Source organism: Bombus vosnesenskii, unplaced genomic scaffold (assembly GCF_011952255.1).
Source record: "Bombus vosnesenskii isolate JDL3184/JDL3185 unplaced genomic scaffold, Bvos_JDL3184-5_v1.1 scf7180000013270, whole genome shotgun sequence".
NCBI classification, from domain to species: domain Eukaryota; kingdom Metazoa; phylum Arthropoda; class Insecta; order Hymenoptera; family Apidae; genus Bombus; species Bombus vosnesenskii.
Window position 1 is genome coordinate 198,353 of NW_022882928.1, and position 18,164 is coordinate 216,516.

General features: G+C 43.7%; 1 protein-coding gene across 1 annotated transcript in view; it reads left to right on the forward strand.

Annotated features, from left to right (window-relative positions):
- The window catches only part of LOC117231110 (sodium/calcium exchanger 3), a 121,792-nt gene extending 104,063 nt beyond the window's left edge, over positions 1-17,729 (forward strand). The window contains exons 7-9 of the mRNA XM_033489208.1: positions 1,978-2,149; positions 5,756-6,064; positions 6,834-17,729. Of these exons, the coding sequence (XP_033345099.1) occupies positions 1,978-2,149; positions 5,756-5,960 (377 nt within the window). The 3' untranslated portion in view covers positions 5,961-6,064; positions 6,834-17,729. The remainder of the gene's footprint in view (positions 1-1,977; positions 2,150-5,755; positions 6,065-6,833) is intronic.
- The last annotated feature ends 435 nt before the right edge of the window (positions 17,730-18,164 follow it).

Genomic DNA, 18,164 nt, shown 5'->3' on the forward strand with positions numbered 1-18,164 from the left:
TCATATATTTTCTCAATTTTCCTCCGCGCATAAATTCAACGAGTGAGAGAGGATGCGATTCTCCGGAGAATTTTTCAATTACAAAATGGAAATAGACGGCGATCCTAAAAGTCGCGAAATATATGCAAATTAGCGCGATAATCGAGTCGGCGATGGCCGAGATAATCGTGCTGCTGCCGTTAAAGTTCTCGAAAGTACGCCTAGCAAGGTGTTTTAATTAAAGAAGAAACAACCGGACTCCCTTTTGCTTTCACCCTATACGTATAACCGAAACACGTATGCGCCTATCTACTCTTAACGATCGATCTTTCTGAATTTAACTTTCCCAATTAAACCACATTTAATGTTCAGGGAAAGGAACGATTCAAAGGATAGAAAATCAGGTATTTTCGAAATTCCCATGAAAGTAGAAATTGCTGGAGTCTGAAAAACCTCAGCTTACCACTTCACAGATTCACCTGGAAACCAAACTTACGATCGTCGCTAATTCTTTCCGTTTCTATCTTTCACAAACTTAGCAACGTGTATTCAGCATCGGGAACCAACCAAATACGCGATATCCAATGCGTCAAAGTTTCCAGGCGAAAAGCCCCTGCTATATGTGGACATAGTCGGTTAAAGAGTAGCTGAAATGAGCCGGTGCACAAGCTGCACAGGTTTTAATCCGAACGCATACATATATACACACGAATACGTAAGTACACCTTCGGCCATTCACGTCAGCTGGTTCGCGCATCCGTGTACACGGTGTTGTTCTCGTCGCGATAGGACCCGTGCAACGACCAATAACAAGAACTGACGAAAGTAGCGGCGACGCATATGGCGAAACATATTCCCGATTAAACGCCGTTGCTTGCTCCGGATATCCGCTTTTTGGAACGTGTACGCTCTGCATAACTCTCGATAAGTAAGCTAACTCGAACGACTTTGCCCGAAACCATTGTGCAAGTTACGTTCCCGGAAGCTAACAGGAGCACACGGGTATTTATTAGATCGTTGAGAAAGCTGGGAACGAAATTTACGAGAAATTTTTCTCGGTGTTCGTCGATGGTTTAACGACGTTTACCGAAAGCGGAGGGTCGAAGAGTTACGCGCAAAGTTGCTCGAAATTTCTGCTGCCACGAAAGACTTCCGGGGACCGGAAATACGATTATTTCCTAACCTCCGGCAGACACACACACACACACAGCGTACATTCCTCTATAAACCTCGATCTTTGTCTCGCGCGCGTAACTCTACCATTCTGTGAGTCGTCGACTTGACAACTCTGTGATCGTAACTTTTTACGGAACAACCGTGTCACGCGTATTATGAAACGACTGATCGAGTTACACGCTCGCTGTATCGGTATTTCATGTACGCTGGTTCGCGAAAATATTTCATGTATATTTTATGAGCAGTTTGAAATTTCATGAATACTGACACCAGATACAACCGTCGTAATTATATTGATGAACATTTTAACGAATCTGAAAAATACTCAGGACACTTGGATCTCATTACAGTGCTACAGAGATTTGAGAATGTCTCGTATAACGCATATAGTAATTGGTAAAATATTTTTGAAGCTGTTCAGATATTTCGCGAACCACTAGGTAGGTCACGATTGCAATAATACGACGTTCAAAGCTGATTCTATAACGAAACGAGCAACTAACCGTAGTCAAGCTTTTGTAGTTTAGCTGTGTCAAGATTTTGCCGCAAATCGCGGTGTGCCACGAGCTTCGCCGAGTTTCGTTTCGACATACGACACACGTTTCTGCATCACCCCCTCCCTATTTCCTATATCCGCGACAAATCAAAGTAAAAACAACTATCCACGCGCCGTATTGCGTGGTCTGTGTAAGCGGAAATCGTTGGAAATCGATAAACTGTATGGAAGAAGAGGTTAAAAGGTAGAACGAGGGAGAAATAAAGGGAAAATAGAAGAAGGCGATACACAGAGAAGAAAAATCTAAGCGTATGACTTTATTGCAGACACGTTCGCGAGCAAGGTGGCCGCCTGCCAGGACAAGTACGCCGATGCGAGCGTGGGCAACGTGACCGGAAGTAACGCGGTGAACGTCTTCCTGGGGATCGGCATTGCATGGAGCATCGCAGCCATCTACCATGCCTTGCACGGTGAAAAGTTTTTGGTAGAACCGGGCAAGTCAGTATCGATTCATTCTTGTTTCTCGATATCCCATTTGTACAGGTTGTTTCAAAGGAAATAACTGTAGCACCGGCCAAGAACAAAAATTCCTATGCTGATTATCGATTTTGAAACAGTCTGTGTTTATCGGATTTAATCGTAATTTTCGAAAATATCGTAACGCGTTCGAATATAAAGAAACGAAGGCGGTGACGACGTCTCGCTATGTTGATTCGCGAACGATTCGATACGTGAAAATTTCGCTGCGAGCAGCCTCGTTGAACTCGACACGATCTTTCCGAACTTTCGCCTGGAAACACGAGAGAACAGATTTGACGGGATCGATCTATCGTAACGAAACTTGCGAAAACAATACGGACTTTCGAGATTGGGCAGTTTCGATGGAGAACGGCACCGAGGAAATCGTTTCGTTTACGACGATCCAAACGAATGCACGTTCAATTCTCTAACGTTCTACGTTTTCCCCGCTGTCCTCGATCTGTACGATATATTGGCTCGGTGGAAAACGTTCGCGTCACTTTACACGTCGAAGCTCAATCGATTTCACGTACAAGTGCTTACATGGTGACACAAAGCCTATATGATATACGTAGGACGACGAAATACAATAGTTTCAGTCCCAGCTGGTATAGTTTTCGTAATGTAGATGTCTTCCGACCAGCATCTGCAGTCCGGTCGTAAAAAGCCAGCCGAATGGCTTTCAGGCCCTAAAATGAATCTCGATTCGGAGATTGTTTCGTGGAACGTTCGAAACGCGGCTTGCAGTCCGAGATAGTGATCTGTGTCGCGACGCGTCGATGCTGCTACGGGCACCGGATAAGAGCGGATGACGTGAAATGAAACAATATCAGGTGAAACACGAGGACATAAGCCAGATAACAGAGCGTCGTTTGCCATTTACGATCTCGTACGGTGGAAACGCTCTGAAGAAATTTGATCCGAGATTGGAAGAGAAACTTGGCCAGCGCCGCGGTGCATCGTCGATTTATGTACTGAATCGCGACCAACACCGGTGACAGTGTCCTCGTCTAGAAAATTGTAATCCGTGACGTATCGGCAGGAATATTGTGTAGGACGTAATACGCGATACGGATATTACCGACGACGTGAAATATCGGAACGCGGGTGACGCCCGATTCTGTAAAGAGCCGTCCAGGCATAAATTTCCGCATTTCGAAATACCGGCCCCGTTCGACGTCTCTTTTTGGAAATCCGTAACGGAACTCGTTCTATCGCTAACCGTTGTCAATCATCGCGTCGACGCGCGTAGGTGCCACTGAACAGAACTTCGACTTTCAATAAATAAAACCGTATTCTCGGTGGAATTAATCCGATAGATATAAATAGCAATAGAGAAACACAACTCGATATCGGAACTCGCTGTTGACAGTGATCAATCTTCAAACTGCAAAGATGGATATCTCGTTATCCCGAATTATTTCGACCGGAAGGTAGTAGATAGGAAACCTGTTTTCCCCTCGTCTGGTAAGAGATATTTGGCAAAAGTTTTATAATTCGGTGCGTTCGAAGATGTTACGTAAACCTACTCGCAGGAATATATCACCTACTGAAAAATGCATCGGACGTGAAAGAGGTTTACGGTTTGAGGGCTCGGTAAGAACGTTCACAGTCTTAGAGGTTAATTTATCTGACGATCTAAAATGGAATCTAAATTGCTCTTAACGCGACAGTGACCGTGTAGATGACCGAAGCGGTACGATTTCGTATCAATTTTTTCCCATGGGCCATGATTCTCTCGAATTACAAAATACGGTATCCCGTCTAAGAAACGAAACACTCACAGACTGTTCGATAGGGAAAATGTACAACCCCGTTCAAAAGTCTCAAGGCAGTAGCTCTATCTGTTTCAAAAGTGGAAAAAGATAAATAGTCGTCGATTAAATATAGGAATAGGAATTTAGCTTGATATTCTTTGTCCAAAAATAGTATGCCAATATAGTATTTGCAAAATGCATGTGCAATGTTCGTTACCTACATCAAATATTGAAGTCTTATTAAAAATACAAGATATTCTAGGTCGCGCGCGAGCGGTGGTTTACAGAATGCAAGCTGCGCGGCTCGATCTTACCACAAACCGTAACTCATGGTCGTAATCATGCATTCCCTCGAGTAAGACGCTGCGTTTCTCTAGCTGCGCCCAATTTTCTCGCCTGCCAGAGCTAGGCTGCCGATAGCGGAACCTGCCTCGCATGAATTTCCAAGGCGAGGTAAAACGTATCACGAATCTTATTCGAGCGCATCTCTCCGCGAAACTCGAATCCGCCCAGGCCAACGTTTCGCAGGGAATATTTCACGGGCGTGGAATCGAATCGCGTCGTGAAAACAAACATGTACCTAGATGTAGCAACGGTCAGTTATCCGGATGAACGGTGAAACGATCGATCTAAGAATAAATTGACTCTTTTTTTCAATCGAATTTGTCCAACATCGATCCGTTGTTAAGCCATGAATCATTCGAATGGCAACAGATGCGACGCGAACAAGCGGCACCAAAGGATTGTAGTTGCACGGTGTGTGCACAGATGGCGTTATAATGTTCTCGATCGTTTTTGCGTTTCGAGTATCGATCGATTCGACTTTGCATCCATTATCTGATAACATGACTCCGGGTACCGCGCGTTTGACATAAAGAGACTGTGATTTATTTCTCTTTATCAATGTGTCACTCTTTGAAGCGATTTTCCACAGCGAAATACAGCGAGATTTCCGGTTTATTCGACGTCACCCACGTCGGGAATTCACTTCGCGTTTGTTATGAGACGCGTCTATTGTTCCCGTTTATATTTTCAAACTCCATTTATTCGCTAGAGAACAAACAGCTCGTATAACGGCACAGTTCGTATAGTAGAAGTTTCCTAATTTCTCCGATTATCGATTATTTTCTATTCGCGTGACAGAAGATCAAATAAATTCGATCGACGCGACGACAGTTGTGTCTGTTGAAAATTGTGGATCTTTGAAGCCGAAATAATGTTATAAGAACACTAAATTTATACTGAGGATTAATATTAAAATAATGATATATTTATTTCACGAACGATTCCTTATATATTCATCGATACACACTTGCACGCGTCTCAGCACTTTCTTCTACACCCGACTGTTAACCGACTCTTAACCGACTGAACAGTTTACATTCCTTTGTTTTCGAGACACACATACGTCCACACACTGATATTCACATACAAGTATCTCTACTACGCATTTAATCCAGTCCAGCACAGAAAATTATACGTATCTCAACAGTGTCAAATATAAAATACATTTGCAATATATCGGAACGAAATTTTATTTAGTGTCTGATTAACCGGAATCTCGCCCATTGATTCCATTTGTTTAAACGTGAACTCCTATCGTAGAATATCGTTACGAATGCTCGTGAAATATTGCGAAAGTTCGCCACGAAGAAGATCCACGAACTCTTGCTGTACGAACTTTGCTCGAACGAACCGTTTGCCTCTTCGTGAATTCGCACGAATAACGTTCTGTTGTAATCCCAATAGAAATAAATTACAGATAGGTTTATACATAAAGTATTAGCGAAAGATATTAATAAAGGAAGAATAATCATTTTTGCAACAGTTTAGCCTTCTGCGTGACGTTGTTCTGCACGGAAGCTTGCCTGGTAATCCTGATTCTGCTACTGAGGCGGACGAAGAACATCGGCGGCGAACTCGGCGGACCTTTCGTACCGAAGCTCGTTACGTCGCTGGTCCTTTTTTTCCTCTGGGTGTTCTACCTCATTATGTCGATCCTCGAGGCCTACGGCTACATCGAGGGCTTCTAAAAGGAGCCCGTTCAACGCTCGCAAACATCGGCCTACAACCGCTCCGCGTGTATCTTAAACTCGTCGCGTCCGCCAAGACGTGTGCTCAACGAAACGTTCTCTCGGCAAGTATAACGTGCACAGATTCCCTTCGAACATTAACGAAGCCAAACGTCCCTTGTTATTACAATGCTACAAATAAGTTACAATGGGGTTCCTTTCTGTACTTTTTCCTTTTTTTTTTTTTTTTTTTTGTATACGGGAGACAAGAAGACAAGGAGACACGAAGGTTTAGATGTTAGACGAAGTTGCAAAAATGACTGGAATTTCACGTCGCGAGACGACGCGATCGGTAGATTTCTGGCCAGTCAAACGCTACAGTCGAAAGTACATGTAAAATTGCAGCTTAACCCGTCACAATGAATCGGAACGCATTCCTTGAACTCTGTCCAACTCTCAGTGCAGCGCGGTAGAACTCTATCAGAGTAGAACGAAATCGTAGCTAATGCCCGATTAGCCGAACTCCTATCGATCGAATCTTCCTATCGGAACGCGAAGTCCTACGATATGAGCGAAAAATAGTGATATAGTAGAAGAAATTGGCAAACTGCTAGCACTGCCACTGCGAATCAGTTCAGGTAGATTTCTAGTTCTGCCGTAGCTCGGAAATTCTATCATTCTTACTATACTTGGCACGGTCTCAGTCTAAGAGCTTAAATATAGCGTCAGAGCCGCGTCGGTCTACTAAACAGCGACGAATGGAATTCGGCTTCGTGCACGCGAGATCAGAAGCAAACGAATTTTACGTTGCAGAAAGGAAAGAGAATGTGAGGAGTTGACGGGTGCCCAAGAGAGGAATTCTTTATCTAACTGATTTATCGTTGCTACTTTCAGGACAAAAGGGAAGTGGAATCGAAAGGGTGCGATTTCGCTGGCGAACGAACTGTCTGAACTGTGCGCCGGAAAATCACTGGTAGCTTTCACCCTCCCACACACGGGATGAACAACAACGAACGTGATCGCGTGGCGTTATCGAATGCGTGCATGTGCGTAGGTACCTGAGAGAATGAGCGTGAGAAAGGGAGAGCGCGAGTATGTGTGAGAAGGAGCGAATAATTGGGAAAGAAACGAAAGCAGTTAATCGCAGGAAAGGGAAGAAGTAGAAGAGAAAAGTGAGTAGAAGAGGAGAAGGGAGGATGTACGAGATGGACAAAGGAGAAGCTTACGTGCGCGAGGAAGTAAAGTGAGTTTGCCTTAAACATAATTTAACGTAATAAGACGTACGAAAGGAACGCGTTCTAGTCTCCGGCCGTGGCTCGTACGTTCACGGCTCTTATCAAATAGAATGCAAGATAACAAAAATCAGAGAAGGATATATTATATACATATATTATATACACAGACACACGTACGTATAAATAGCGTATTTATTTAGTCCTTGATGGAACACAGGTTTCTATGGTATTTTAGTAGCGGATTGTATTGCCATTCCTCTTTCGCCAGAGAACGATGTCGCTAATTTTATATAAACGTATATTATCATACGACGCTCCTTTCGGAACGCTCATCGATCTTTCGCGATCCCGCGGTCGCGATAAGTTTTCCGGGCGGCCGTAGAGTTCCGTTATATCGAAGGAAGTCGTAGATCGGAATCGATTTGCATGAGAAAAGTCCGAATCGCGACCTCACACAGGAATACTACACGTAGATAAATAAGTTGAAGATATATAGCCGCGGCGAGAGCAAGGCAATGTACAGTGGAAGCGCAAATTATTCACCGACTCCCTCGCGAAGGGGTAAGATTCTTCGAATAGGAAGACAAACGTTCGACATTAGAATACCTCGGACGCTGGCAAGATTCCTTTTAAACGAACATCCTGTTTAATCGCGTTATATCGATCGTACTTATCGATTTAGCCAATACGCTGATGGAGTATTTCGTTTCGACCGTGGTTTTGCCTATTCGCAATAAATCGAGCCGTGACTCTCGAACGGAAAATAAAAGGAGAGATAGAAAGTAATAGAAGCGCGATCTCGATAATAAGCCAGCTCGCCGCAACGATTGCTTAGATCGTTACCACGATGAAACATGTTTGCTATTTATTAAGAATTAAATTAGGTAGTGCGACAAACATAATGAAAGACGCGCGCACGGTGTACGGCGGCCTTCGTTCGAATGTCGAAATTTTCATTGGTGTTCACTGCCTTTGATCGACGGTCGCTTCAACACCTGACGCGTCGAGTAATCTTAAAACAATTGAACGGACATTAGTAGAACGACGTAGAGCACGTACGATGTAAAAGGAAAAGAAAAAAGAAAAAAAAAATAGAAGCATACGAAGAAGAAAAGCGAGCACGCGTTAAAAACAGCCGCATCGACACGAGCAATAGTGAGTTTCTGAGACCGTGTGCTCGAGGTTCGACATTGATATCGGATATCCGTCGGATACTCGAAAAATCACAGTGACTTATTAAACGTTCTCAGTGAGAACAATTGTTCGATTAATTTTAGCGAAACATTGACCGGCCGACACGTGGCTGAATCTATTGTAGTTGAACGTGTCCTTAACGGCCACTCGTCTAAAAACCTATAGTTACGTAGAGATTTAACTAACACTGCAAAGGTTGTAACTGACTAAAGTATTTACTGTATTATTTTCACCGTACACCGAGGCAATCGAGGAGAACACGTCCGCGATACGAATCAGTCTCGCGATACGGATTCTCATCGACGTGTCCTTGACTCTCGCCTTTCCGTCGTGGATTAAATACAGCAGATAATTCTGCCGTCTGTTAATCTCCGAGGAACGACAAAAATTATCAAGGTCGTTAAAATTTGCAGACATAGCTGATGAATGATTCACGCTCAGATCGTCGAACGAGCCTTATCTCCCTAGAATCGCGCGTAATTAACAGGAAAATGATAAAAGAGGCCAGTCGTAAAGAAATAATTGTGATCATGTTCGTTATTTACGAGCGGGTTGCGAAAGAGCCTTTGAACGATTTCCAAAACGATGTACAAGGGATAGGCGTGCTTCCCTTTTCGTCCGAGGACACGATGAAATGGCCAATAGGGGCAGTGTACCTGGGAAGAATCTCTCGGTAGACGCAGAACGTAGGAGAACCGGATTTTCACGGGGAGCGAATCAATTCGTGCGAATTGCAAGTCGTTTGCAGGCAGAAAAACGCAAGAGAAAACGCGGCTGCGGCTTGAACGCGCGCGCCAGAGTAAAAAGACGCGGAGGAGTCGTGGAAAGATTCACCGGATGGTCAAACGGAACTCCGACGACCCGGAATTCCGGCGAGAACACTCCGTCAATCCGCACCGTGCTACCGCGTTTCCTTTTGCGTCGAGTCGAAGATGGAAGCAAACCGAATCTACCGCAGAAACAGAGTCTGGGACTTGGAGGTCGTTAATTCTAAAAATCATGTTATATAATCTTGTACGGTACGCTTGATAGAACGTTCGATTTTGAAATCTTCATCGCGTTTCTTCGATGCTTCTCCTGCGAAGAAAGAATTTCACCGTGAGATCACTCGAAGGTCGTTTGAAGATAGCTTCTGAGTCACTTGGTGGTCGTCGGAAGGCTGCTTCAAATAACTCGACGTCGAAAGGAAATTCAAAGGAAAATACACGCACACTGTTACCGCTGGAACAGCATTTACTCTAGCAGTACAGTTTATACGAAGTGTCGCAGACACATGGTTGGTGCTCGACGAACGAATACCAAACGCACATAAGAAAATCCAAGCTATCATTCTTCTTCGATGTTTCCATTATCCTGGTAGCGAAGGCTACGATGAATTAGTTTCTTTGACGAGGCTCGAGATGTTATCCGAGCCAATTACACTTCCCAACTTATCGCGTGAAGGAGCAAGAAGTAGCTCTTGCGAAGAAATAGCCTTCTCTCGCAAGCTTTCGTTGTGAAACGAGTCTACCAACGTGTATTTGATCTTTAATCGGAGTGCTTGTTTTCAAATTAAGAGGATCTTTTGTACGCTTCGGCTCTAGGTCTAGGAAATCTTTCACGGTTCGTTTCTTAAAAAATTCTTCGTAGAAAATTACCCGGAAATCTGAACTTCGTACGTAGCTACTCGGTGGCAGTTGGGAAACGATCGACGAACGATCTTGACATAGTACGACATTCCGTGCACAGTTGTCGATCGATCGAATGCCACGCGCGTAGATTTGCTTTTGAGCATCTGTAAATCGATTTCGGTGATCCCTGATGGTCCGCGAGAGAGAGAGAGAGCAAAAAATAAATCAATCAAAGGAACACGATGTGAAAGTTGGGGTCTCCGTCGAGTTTCTTCCCTTCGATTTGCCTGCAAACGACGCTAGCGGAGTTAAAAAACACGCGATCCCTCGTGAACCTTAGCCAATTACGCGGAGTACTACCTTCCAGTGTACGCCGCATAACCGTTTACACAACCCAGCCGAGGGCCTCGCGTTTTATTTCACTCCATTTCGCTCCGGGGGTGGGTTGGGGTGGGAGGGAAATTGATGTTAGTAGGGTGAAGGAAATTTTTAAAACAGAAGAAGCAAAATCTGCGAAAGCATCGTATAAGCGACCACACACGGTCGCCATGTCAGCCAAAAAGATCACAGATATACATATGTGTGTATAAAGGAGAAAAGAAGTATATAGTGTATGTATACATACGATATAGATATTTTAATAAGAGAACCGTTCAAAGAGATTTAATATATATACATACATATACAGATATACATATATATATATATATATATACACATATACATGTATAAGTATACACATACAGTAGGACGTATGTAGACGACACTCAATAGCAAAGCGTTGAAGTGATAAACCGTAAATGGGATCCGAAGAGTTACCAGGTTCTCGAGGTTCGACTGCTGGACGAACGATCGTCATCGATACAAGAGAAAATTATCGAAGCCTTTCGATCGCAAGGGAAACGTCGCCGTAAACCAACAAGAAAGAAAGAGAGAGAGAGAGAAAGAGAGAAAAGAAGAAGAAAACTCGTCGATTTCTGTTCTGAACGAGGTGCTTCGTCGCGACCGTGCGTTTCATCGTCTCGAAACGGTATGCACGTGAAAATACGTTCTGCTACTAAGTACCTGATTCACCTTTCAATTTGCTTTCGAAGAGCAACTCGGCCGTCTAAACGGCTGCCCGTTGCTCGCTAATATAGCCATTTTACTAACGTGTAACGTTCGATGCTTAACTTTTCGCTCGTATGTACCATTGCAAACGGAATCGTTCTATCGTAACTCTAAACCTCCTTCGCTCCCTTCGAGGAACGACGTCTCCTGCGCGTCGCGTCGCGCCGTTTTTCTCGCGATCGGACGCGATTCATCACTGGCGATTGAAATTCACACGAGCCGGAAGCTCGCTTGAAATTCACAGGATACAGAATTTCGTGGTGCAAGTACATGGGAAGATCGATAGGGCGTTTTATAGACGTTGCAGCCAGTTGCACCGAGTCGCACACGGAGAAAATGGAAGCGATTGATCAGACGCAATCAAAAGTGCTACGCGTACCTCGACGATCGACACGTCCAGCAGCGTTATCAGCGAGAATTTATGGAAACGGACGATCTCTCTTCTTCGTGCATTTATTCCAATTACTCTTCATCCAGTCTCTCGTGCAAGATCCTTTCAATCCTGTTAAGCGGACTTGCAACAAAACGAATTCAATGGCCGCGTGTTTATGCCACCAACGGTCCTTTGAATTCGCTCGTTTTATTCGCCGAGCGTCGTTTTTGAAGCGGCACTATCTTCATCCTCGTTTTACATTTCTTCCCTTCTTTTTCCCCCTCTTTCCCTTCTATGAGGAGCATCGTCGCGAAGCGTCCCCAACCTTGCGAACAAACGAGATTTCGTTGCATCACGCGATTGACGCGTGATCACTGGACCGACCGATTAGTTTCTACCTTTTTTTCACTCGATGGAATATTTTGAAATTCGTGTCGTTGTCGAACGACAGCTCGCGGATAAGTATTTTTCACTCGTTAGAATTAGGACGAACGCTGATTAAAGGGAAACGTTGCCGAGTGCCGTGCTCCTATCGCCTGGCCAAAATTCCAGCGTTTCTTTCACCGAATTGTATCGCGCTGCAACAAATTGGAAACTCGGCCAACTAATTTCTTAATTGAACTCGCGATAAAATAAACGATCCAGGCCATTCCGCTCGAACGGAAACGAATAGCCCGGCAAACAAAATGCAAGCAGACCGCCGGGCAAAACCTCGTAAACCGAAAGTAATGGAAATTATAATGCTCGCTCACGGCACTCGAGGATTTTCCATTTAATCATGCCTACCGATGTTTGCTGTTTAAGTAGATACTTAGAATCGAACGACAGCGAGCGGAAAATGTGCTTTGCTCTTTGATGGACATTCTCTATTTGTTGGAATTTAAGAACGTCGTTTTCGCATGGCCAGCCCCAGCTCCCGTCGACGTCGCGAATCGATAACGAAAACCCTCTGTGGAATTCCATAGAGTCGAGGGAAACTCGCTAAAATTTGCCGCTGATATTGCAAAGGTTTTCAGATACCTTCGAGCGAGTAACATTGATTGCAAATACGTCGCATGGGATGAGAGACATTGCGGGTCGAGCAAAATTGATAGCTCGAATTCGCGTGATTCGATGCTCGTCGGAACCGACGTCTCCTTTGACGCCGATTTCTTTCCCATTTTCCCTCTTTTACTTTGTACCAGGTACTTTGTACTGGTTATACGAAACCGCGTATCTGCGGAGAAAAAAAATGCGAAACAAAAGCAGCCTCCTCGAGGCGATCGGCCATCGGTGGCTCGACTTAAACGAATTAGAACAACTAGAAACGCATCGAGCGAACAGTGTTCTCGCGTAGGTTGATTAAATCGAATACTTATGTAATAAAAGATACTTTGTTAGGCGCCGAGCCAACGTGTTTATACGTTTTGTATTTTCTATACAAAGGTGTTGAACGATCGCGACGATTAGTTGGATAGAAATTAGCAGGGTTTTAGTTTAGAAATTGGCATTTCTAGATTACGTACGAAGTATCGATCGGTAGGATTTAGTTATTATCGAAAACAAAGGAACCAAAACCGCTAGATGCAGATTCTTGAGATATATATATAAGACTTGAAAAGACTCGCGGAACGAATTTTCGTCGTTTTATCCGAATATATCAAATCGAATTCTTCAGACCAATTTCCATTTCTTCACTTATCACTTTCAGTCGTATCGAAAACGGTCCCGATGATTCCGTTTTTCTCGTCGCTATCAATTCTACGTATCTATGTATATATATATATATACGCGTATATTATCCAGAGTTGCGTATCTTTAAGGACAATTTCGTTGTTTCTTTATGACAATCACGTAGAATCATGTGGCTACGTTAGTAGGCTGATTTAACATCGATAGCTACCACTGATTATCTATTTTCACTTCTAACATCTTCAATTGCTGTGATTTTCAAATGAAAAATTAGCTAAAACATTGCTAGTCGATTTTATAGTTGGCGTAAACGTGGGTAAACTAAGTTCGATTAAAAATAAAAAAAAAAAATCGCGCGGACCAGTGGTAGCCAGTTGGTTTCTGGTTATGATTCGGTTGTTGTGCAAATTATCACTGAAACAAGGTATCTGCATCGATCAATTAATCCAAAGAATCAAACTTCACGGTTATACGCACAGTCTGGACCAGCATGTAATTGCAAACTCGAACAGAAGAATCGTCTATCGAACGCGATATTGTCTCTATAGTTTCTTCGGTATATGCTAGTTTCGACTTTCGTCCGTTGATTAGTCAACTGCATACGCGAAACGACCAACGTTCTACAGAGAGAATCTTCCATTCGGACCAAACAATTCGAAACCGAACATTCGGCGAGTCGTCGTCTGTGCGCGAAACGTGCAGCAATTTGACGACAGTGCGAGTAAATCGAACGACTATCGTTTATCGTTGCGACGATTCACGCGCAAATCGGAGACTCGCGAAACGAGCCGACGAACTGGCGTGAGAAATAAAAACGTAACTTTCGTTCGTCGAATCGCTCGTATTTTCTTTTAATCGAAACGTTTCTCCTTGGCGAGATATATCGGTGTATCGGGGCTGGTCATGTCTCTTCTACAAATAAAGCTAAACGTACTAAACTTACTATACCCACTAAACGTATCGAGATTTCTATTCGATTTTACTCCCACGAAAAACTATTATACTTGTACACTTTTATCTCTCATTCTCTAAAGTACTATACACGCTATAGGTTATAACTAAAACAAAAAAAAAAAAAAAGAAATGTATTCCTATCTATATATCTACGTATATACACGAGATCTCTGCTCTTTGATCTATCGATCAACGTTTGTCTTTAAATCGACGTCTTTACTCACCGCTTGCACGACTCTCGTAGAGACACCAAAGAAACATAAAACGATGCGTTATTAATCAAACATAAAAGTATATGTAGGACCATTTGGACTCGCGTCGCGCGACAGTATCGTCCTCGATGAACGAATCGAGGATGTCGCGCGTTATCCAACGGCCCGGCGTCCTCGCGCTAAAAGAAAAAGAAAGCAAAGAACAAAAAAAAAAAAAAAAAGAATGAGATTCGACGAGCGAAAAAACAACGGCGACCCGATAGAGAGAGGACTCGCTTCTTCGTTCGCGATGCCGATATAAATAAGAAAAGAGTTATAAGAGGGCGGTCGGGCCGTGTTCCTTAGAAACATTTCGAGAACTAAAGTTGTACCGTAAGATATGAAAACTTTGTAAAGTAGATAGCGGAAAAGAGTGGAGGTGGAGAACGAGGGGTGATATTCTCGGAGAGCGGCACTCGCGCTAATGGAGGAAGAAAAGCGTGCGGAACGAAATGGAGAGGTGGATGCACATTGAATCTGAGTTTTCTACCGTATAAGCGTAATACAACACAAAATACTGCTCGCCAGTAGAAATTATAAACCATGTATATATGTATTGTTGCGTTATTGCCTAACAACTTAACGATAGGTGCGTTACTACGATCGGGAGAATTAAACAAATAATAAAAACAAGTAAAACCTTCTTCTTCCTTGGCATCCGGGACATCTGTCCGATGATTAGGACGAGTGTAGAGTATCGATACCTTATAATTAGCCATGTTGTAAATAGAAGATGAAGATTGCTGATTTTATGAGATTTACGAGTGTCATCGATGCGAGATCGAAGGAGATCGTTCGTTCGACAACCGTACGACTATCGTCGCCGGTTGTTTCTTCGAATTTTTAGTTCCTCTCTTCGACCATCGTCGAAATATATTTACGAGCACCGGTTAGTAGAGTATAGAGCACTTGTAAAGCATATGATTTTTAGTTGGAGCGAACGGTTCGTCCGTTTGCTCGCATCGGCGATATTCAAGTTCGTCGTTTCGTTGACCGTTTCCTCGCAGGTCGTTCAGAGGCCTCGAATAATTCTCGCTGTTCGATCGATTGCTAATCGTAAGATCCACGGTGGACGGCACACGTCCCGTTAGCGCGTAAGAATTCCGACTAGAACTTAAGCCCATAGCGAAGATTTAAAAAGAAAAAAAAAAGTAATAAAATCGAGAAGTTGAATGTAACGTAAAGGAGGAAAAGAAGACAAAAAATATGAAAAAGAAGAAAAAAAGAGTTTACGGTTAAACATAGCGAACACTGCAGAAACGAGGAAACATTCTCCGTGCCCTGAGACATTTCACACGGATTCTCCGCTGTTCTTTCCACTCTATCCATCTTTGTCGCCCTTTTTATCCCGTTTTTTTCTTTCTATCCTCTCGTTCCTCTGATCGAAGGCGATCGATCTGCCACGATGTTGCTTCGAATAGTTGTTGAATCTATACGAACGATTGCTACTCCTGTTCCTTCTTGCCCTTTTATTTATTTCCCTTTCGTATCATTTCGCTTCCTTCGTTCCCTTCCCTCTTCCTAATCCCATCCGCTGTCCTTTTCGTTCCTTCGTTCCATCTAATTCCAAGTAACTGTGCGTTCGCCGCGTTTCGATACGTCACGCAAAGAACTTACGTTATCCGCAACCTTTGCGCCATACAACGAAATGCGATTACGTTTACGTTGCGCTCGTAAAAGCGTTCGCACGATTGTATATCGCTTGAATCGAGAAACTGTTTAACCAACCTAGAGGAGGCAGCCACGCCTGGCGGGAAGGTCGAGACTTATCGCGTAATCGTATTGCCGCCGATACCTCCCCAAGGAGGCTCGAGCAATTAACCCACACGTACAACGAGATAACGCGATGTACGGTAATGAACAAAGCGTCGCGCTCGTCGTTACTACGCCCAACTTATTTTGACCCTTTCGGCCAACGAATTCGCAGAACAAGATATAAACGAAGGTCACGGATGAAAAACACGATAAACGTTTTACGGAAGAGCAATCTCGAGATTAAACACGTCGTTAGCCAATTCCACGTCGCAATTGTTTTCGCCATTAAACACCGGGATTTTATTGAAAAACTTTTATCAAATTGGCTTGTTCGATCGACGAGTCTCATATCGACGAAGGTAGATTTGTATTACATTTCGTATAAAGATACTTGTTTTCGGTTACCAAACGACATAAAAGTCAGAGGATGAAAAAAAAAAAGCAACTTATCGTCTATCTGCCGTGTGGTCTTCGAATCTATTACGAGCGAGTATATTGGAATTTCCAAAGCAACCGACCTACCGTAAAGTCATATCAATTTAATTCTTCGTCCCGATACGTTTGCTTTGAGGATCGCGGCCACTCGTAGCCGCCTCTCTAACGTCGAGCTCGTCTACCCAAATGGGACTAACTCGAGATAAAATCATTGGCGAACAAAGACCCGATAAAGATGCAAAACGGTGTATCTGTGCGCCGAAAAAAAATTCTATGTCTGTAAGAGGGAATCGACTTAAGATAGGTCTGAAAGATAACCGGCAACCTGGAGGTACCCGGTGTCCCATTATGCGAAAGTATCGATCTTGCCGCTTCGTTCTTCTACTACGAGAAGCGATAAAGCTTTATGTTCCGTCTTCTATGTATAATTCCTATTGTACAGGAGAGCAAGAAAGGGCCGGACCCCGGTTCCTTCACAAATCGTTGTAAGACGTTAAGCCGTTTTATGCTTACGCTCATTATTATTGGCATTATTATATACTGTGGATTCGTCGTTCGTCGCTTGCGGCCATTCAAGTGCTCTACGCGCTTCGATCGAACGAACGTGGTGAACTGTTCGAGGATTCGTTTGTCTGCCCTCCCCCTCCTTGAACGACGCGCAAACGACGAAGGGACGAACAACGTGTTAATTGTTGATGTACGATCTCGTTGAGAACCCCTGAGGAAAAAAAAACAGATAAGAAAAAGAAAACTAAAAAGAATCGAGCCAAAGAAGCTCGTTGCGAGAACGAGCAGTTAGAATATGAGCGAGAGGAAGAGTGTGAGAGAGGGAGAGAAAGGAAGAGAGAGAGAGAGAGAGAGAGAAAGCGACGGAAGCCGCTTGCCTTCGACGCAACGAAGAAATATTCCTCTGGAAAAATCGAGCAGACTGAAGGGAAGGTTAATCGTTAGGCGAAAAATCCTAAGAAACTCGCGTGAAGTCACACAAACTGAAGATACAAAGCCAAAGAGATATTTTAGAAAGAACTCGTTCTACGTGTACGCGATGAAAGACTCTTTCTTCCTCGTAGTCGATGGTCGATCTCGTTGCTCGACCGCAAGCGGATCACGCGTGCCGAAACAGCATAACGCGATCGACTAAGAAATCAATTAATTGTAACTGAGTCGAAAGTGCAAAATATACAGACATTAAATGTTATTTACATCGGCGCAGCAATTGATTGCGAAACGTTCAGGCTCGGACCATGTCCCCTTGCAAACGCTCCTGCCCACCAAAGCTTAATTACCTCACGAGATCCTGATAGTCCAGTTGGTCGTTCAACTTTCACGAATAATCCCAGAGCCTCGATAAACCGTGAGAAACTTTCGCAACGAATCGACCGAGCGCGCCAACCCCTGCGCTAACCCACCGACCGACCGATGGATTCGTTGAATCATTAACCGACACCTTGAACTTTAATGAACGTTTACGGACACCGCTAAGTGACCCGTTCCAGGAACGACGTGGCCTAATACTGTTTAATAATTTTCATGCCGGAGTCTGATCGCCGTGAAACTTTAATGGATCGTAATGGTTCGTAAACTTAAGACCTTTCGTCGCCGTTTATCACTCCGTCTTACGACCACCTAACCCTCCC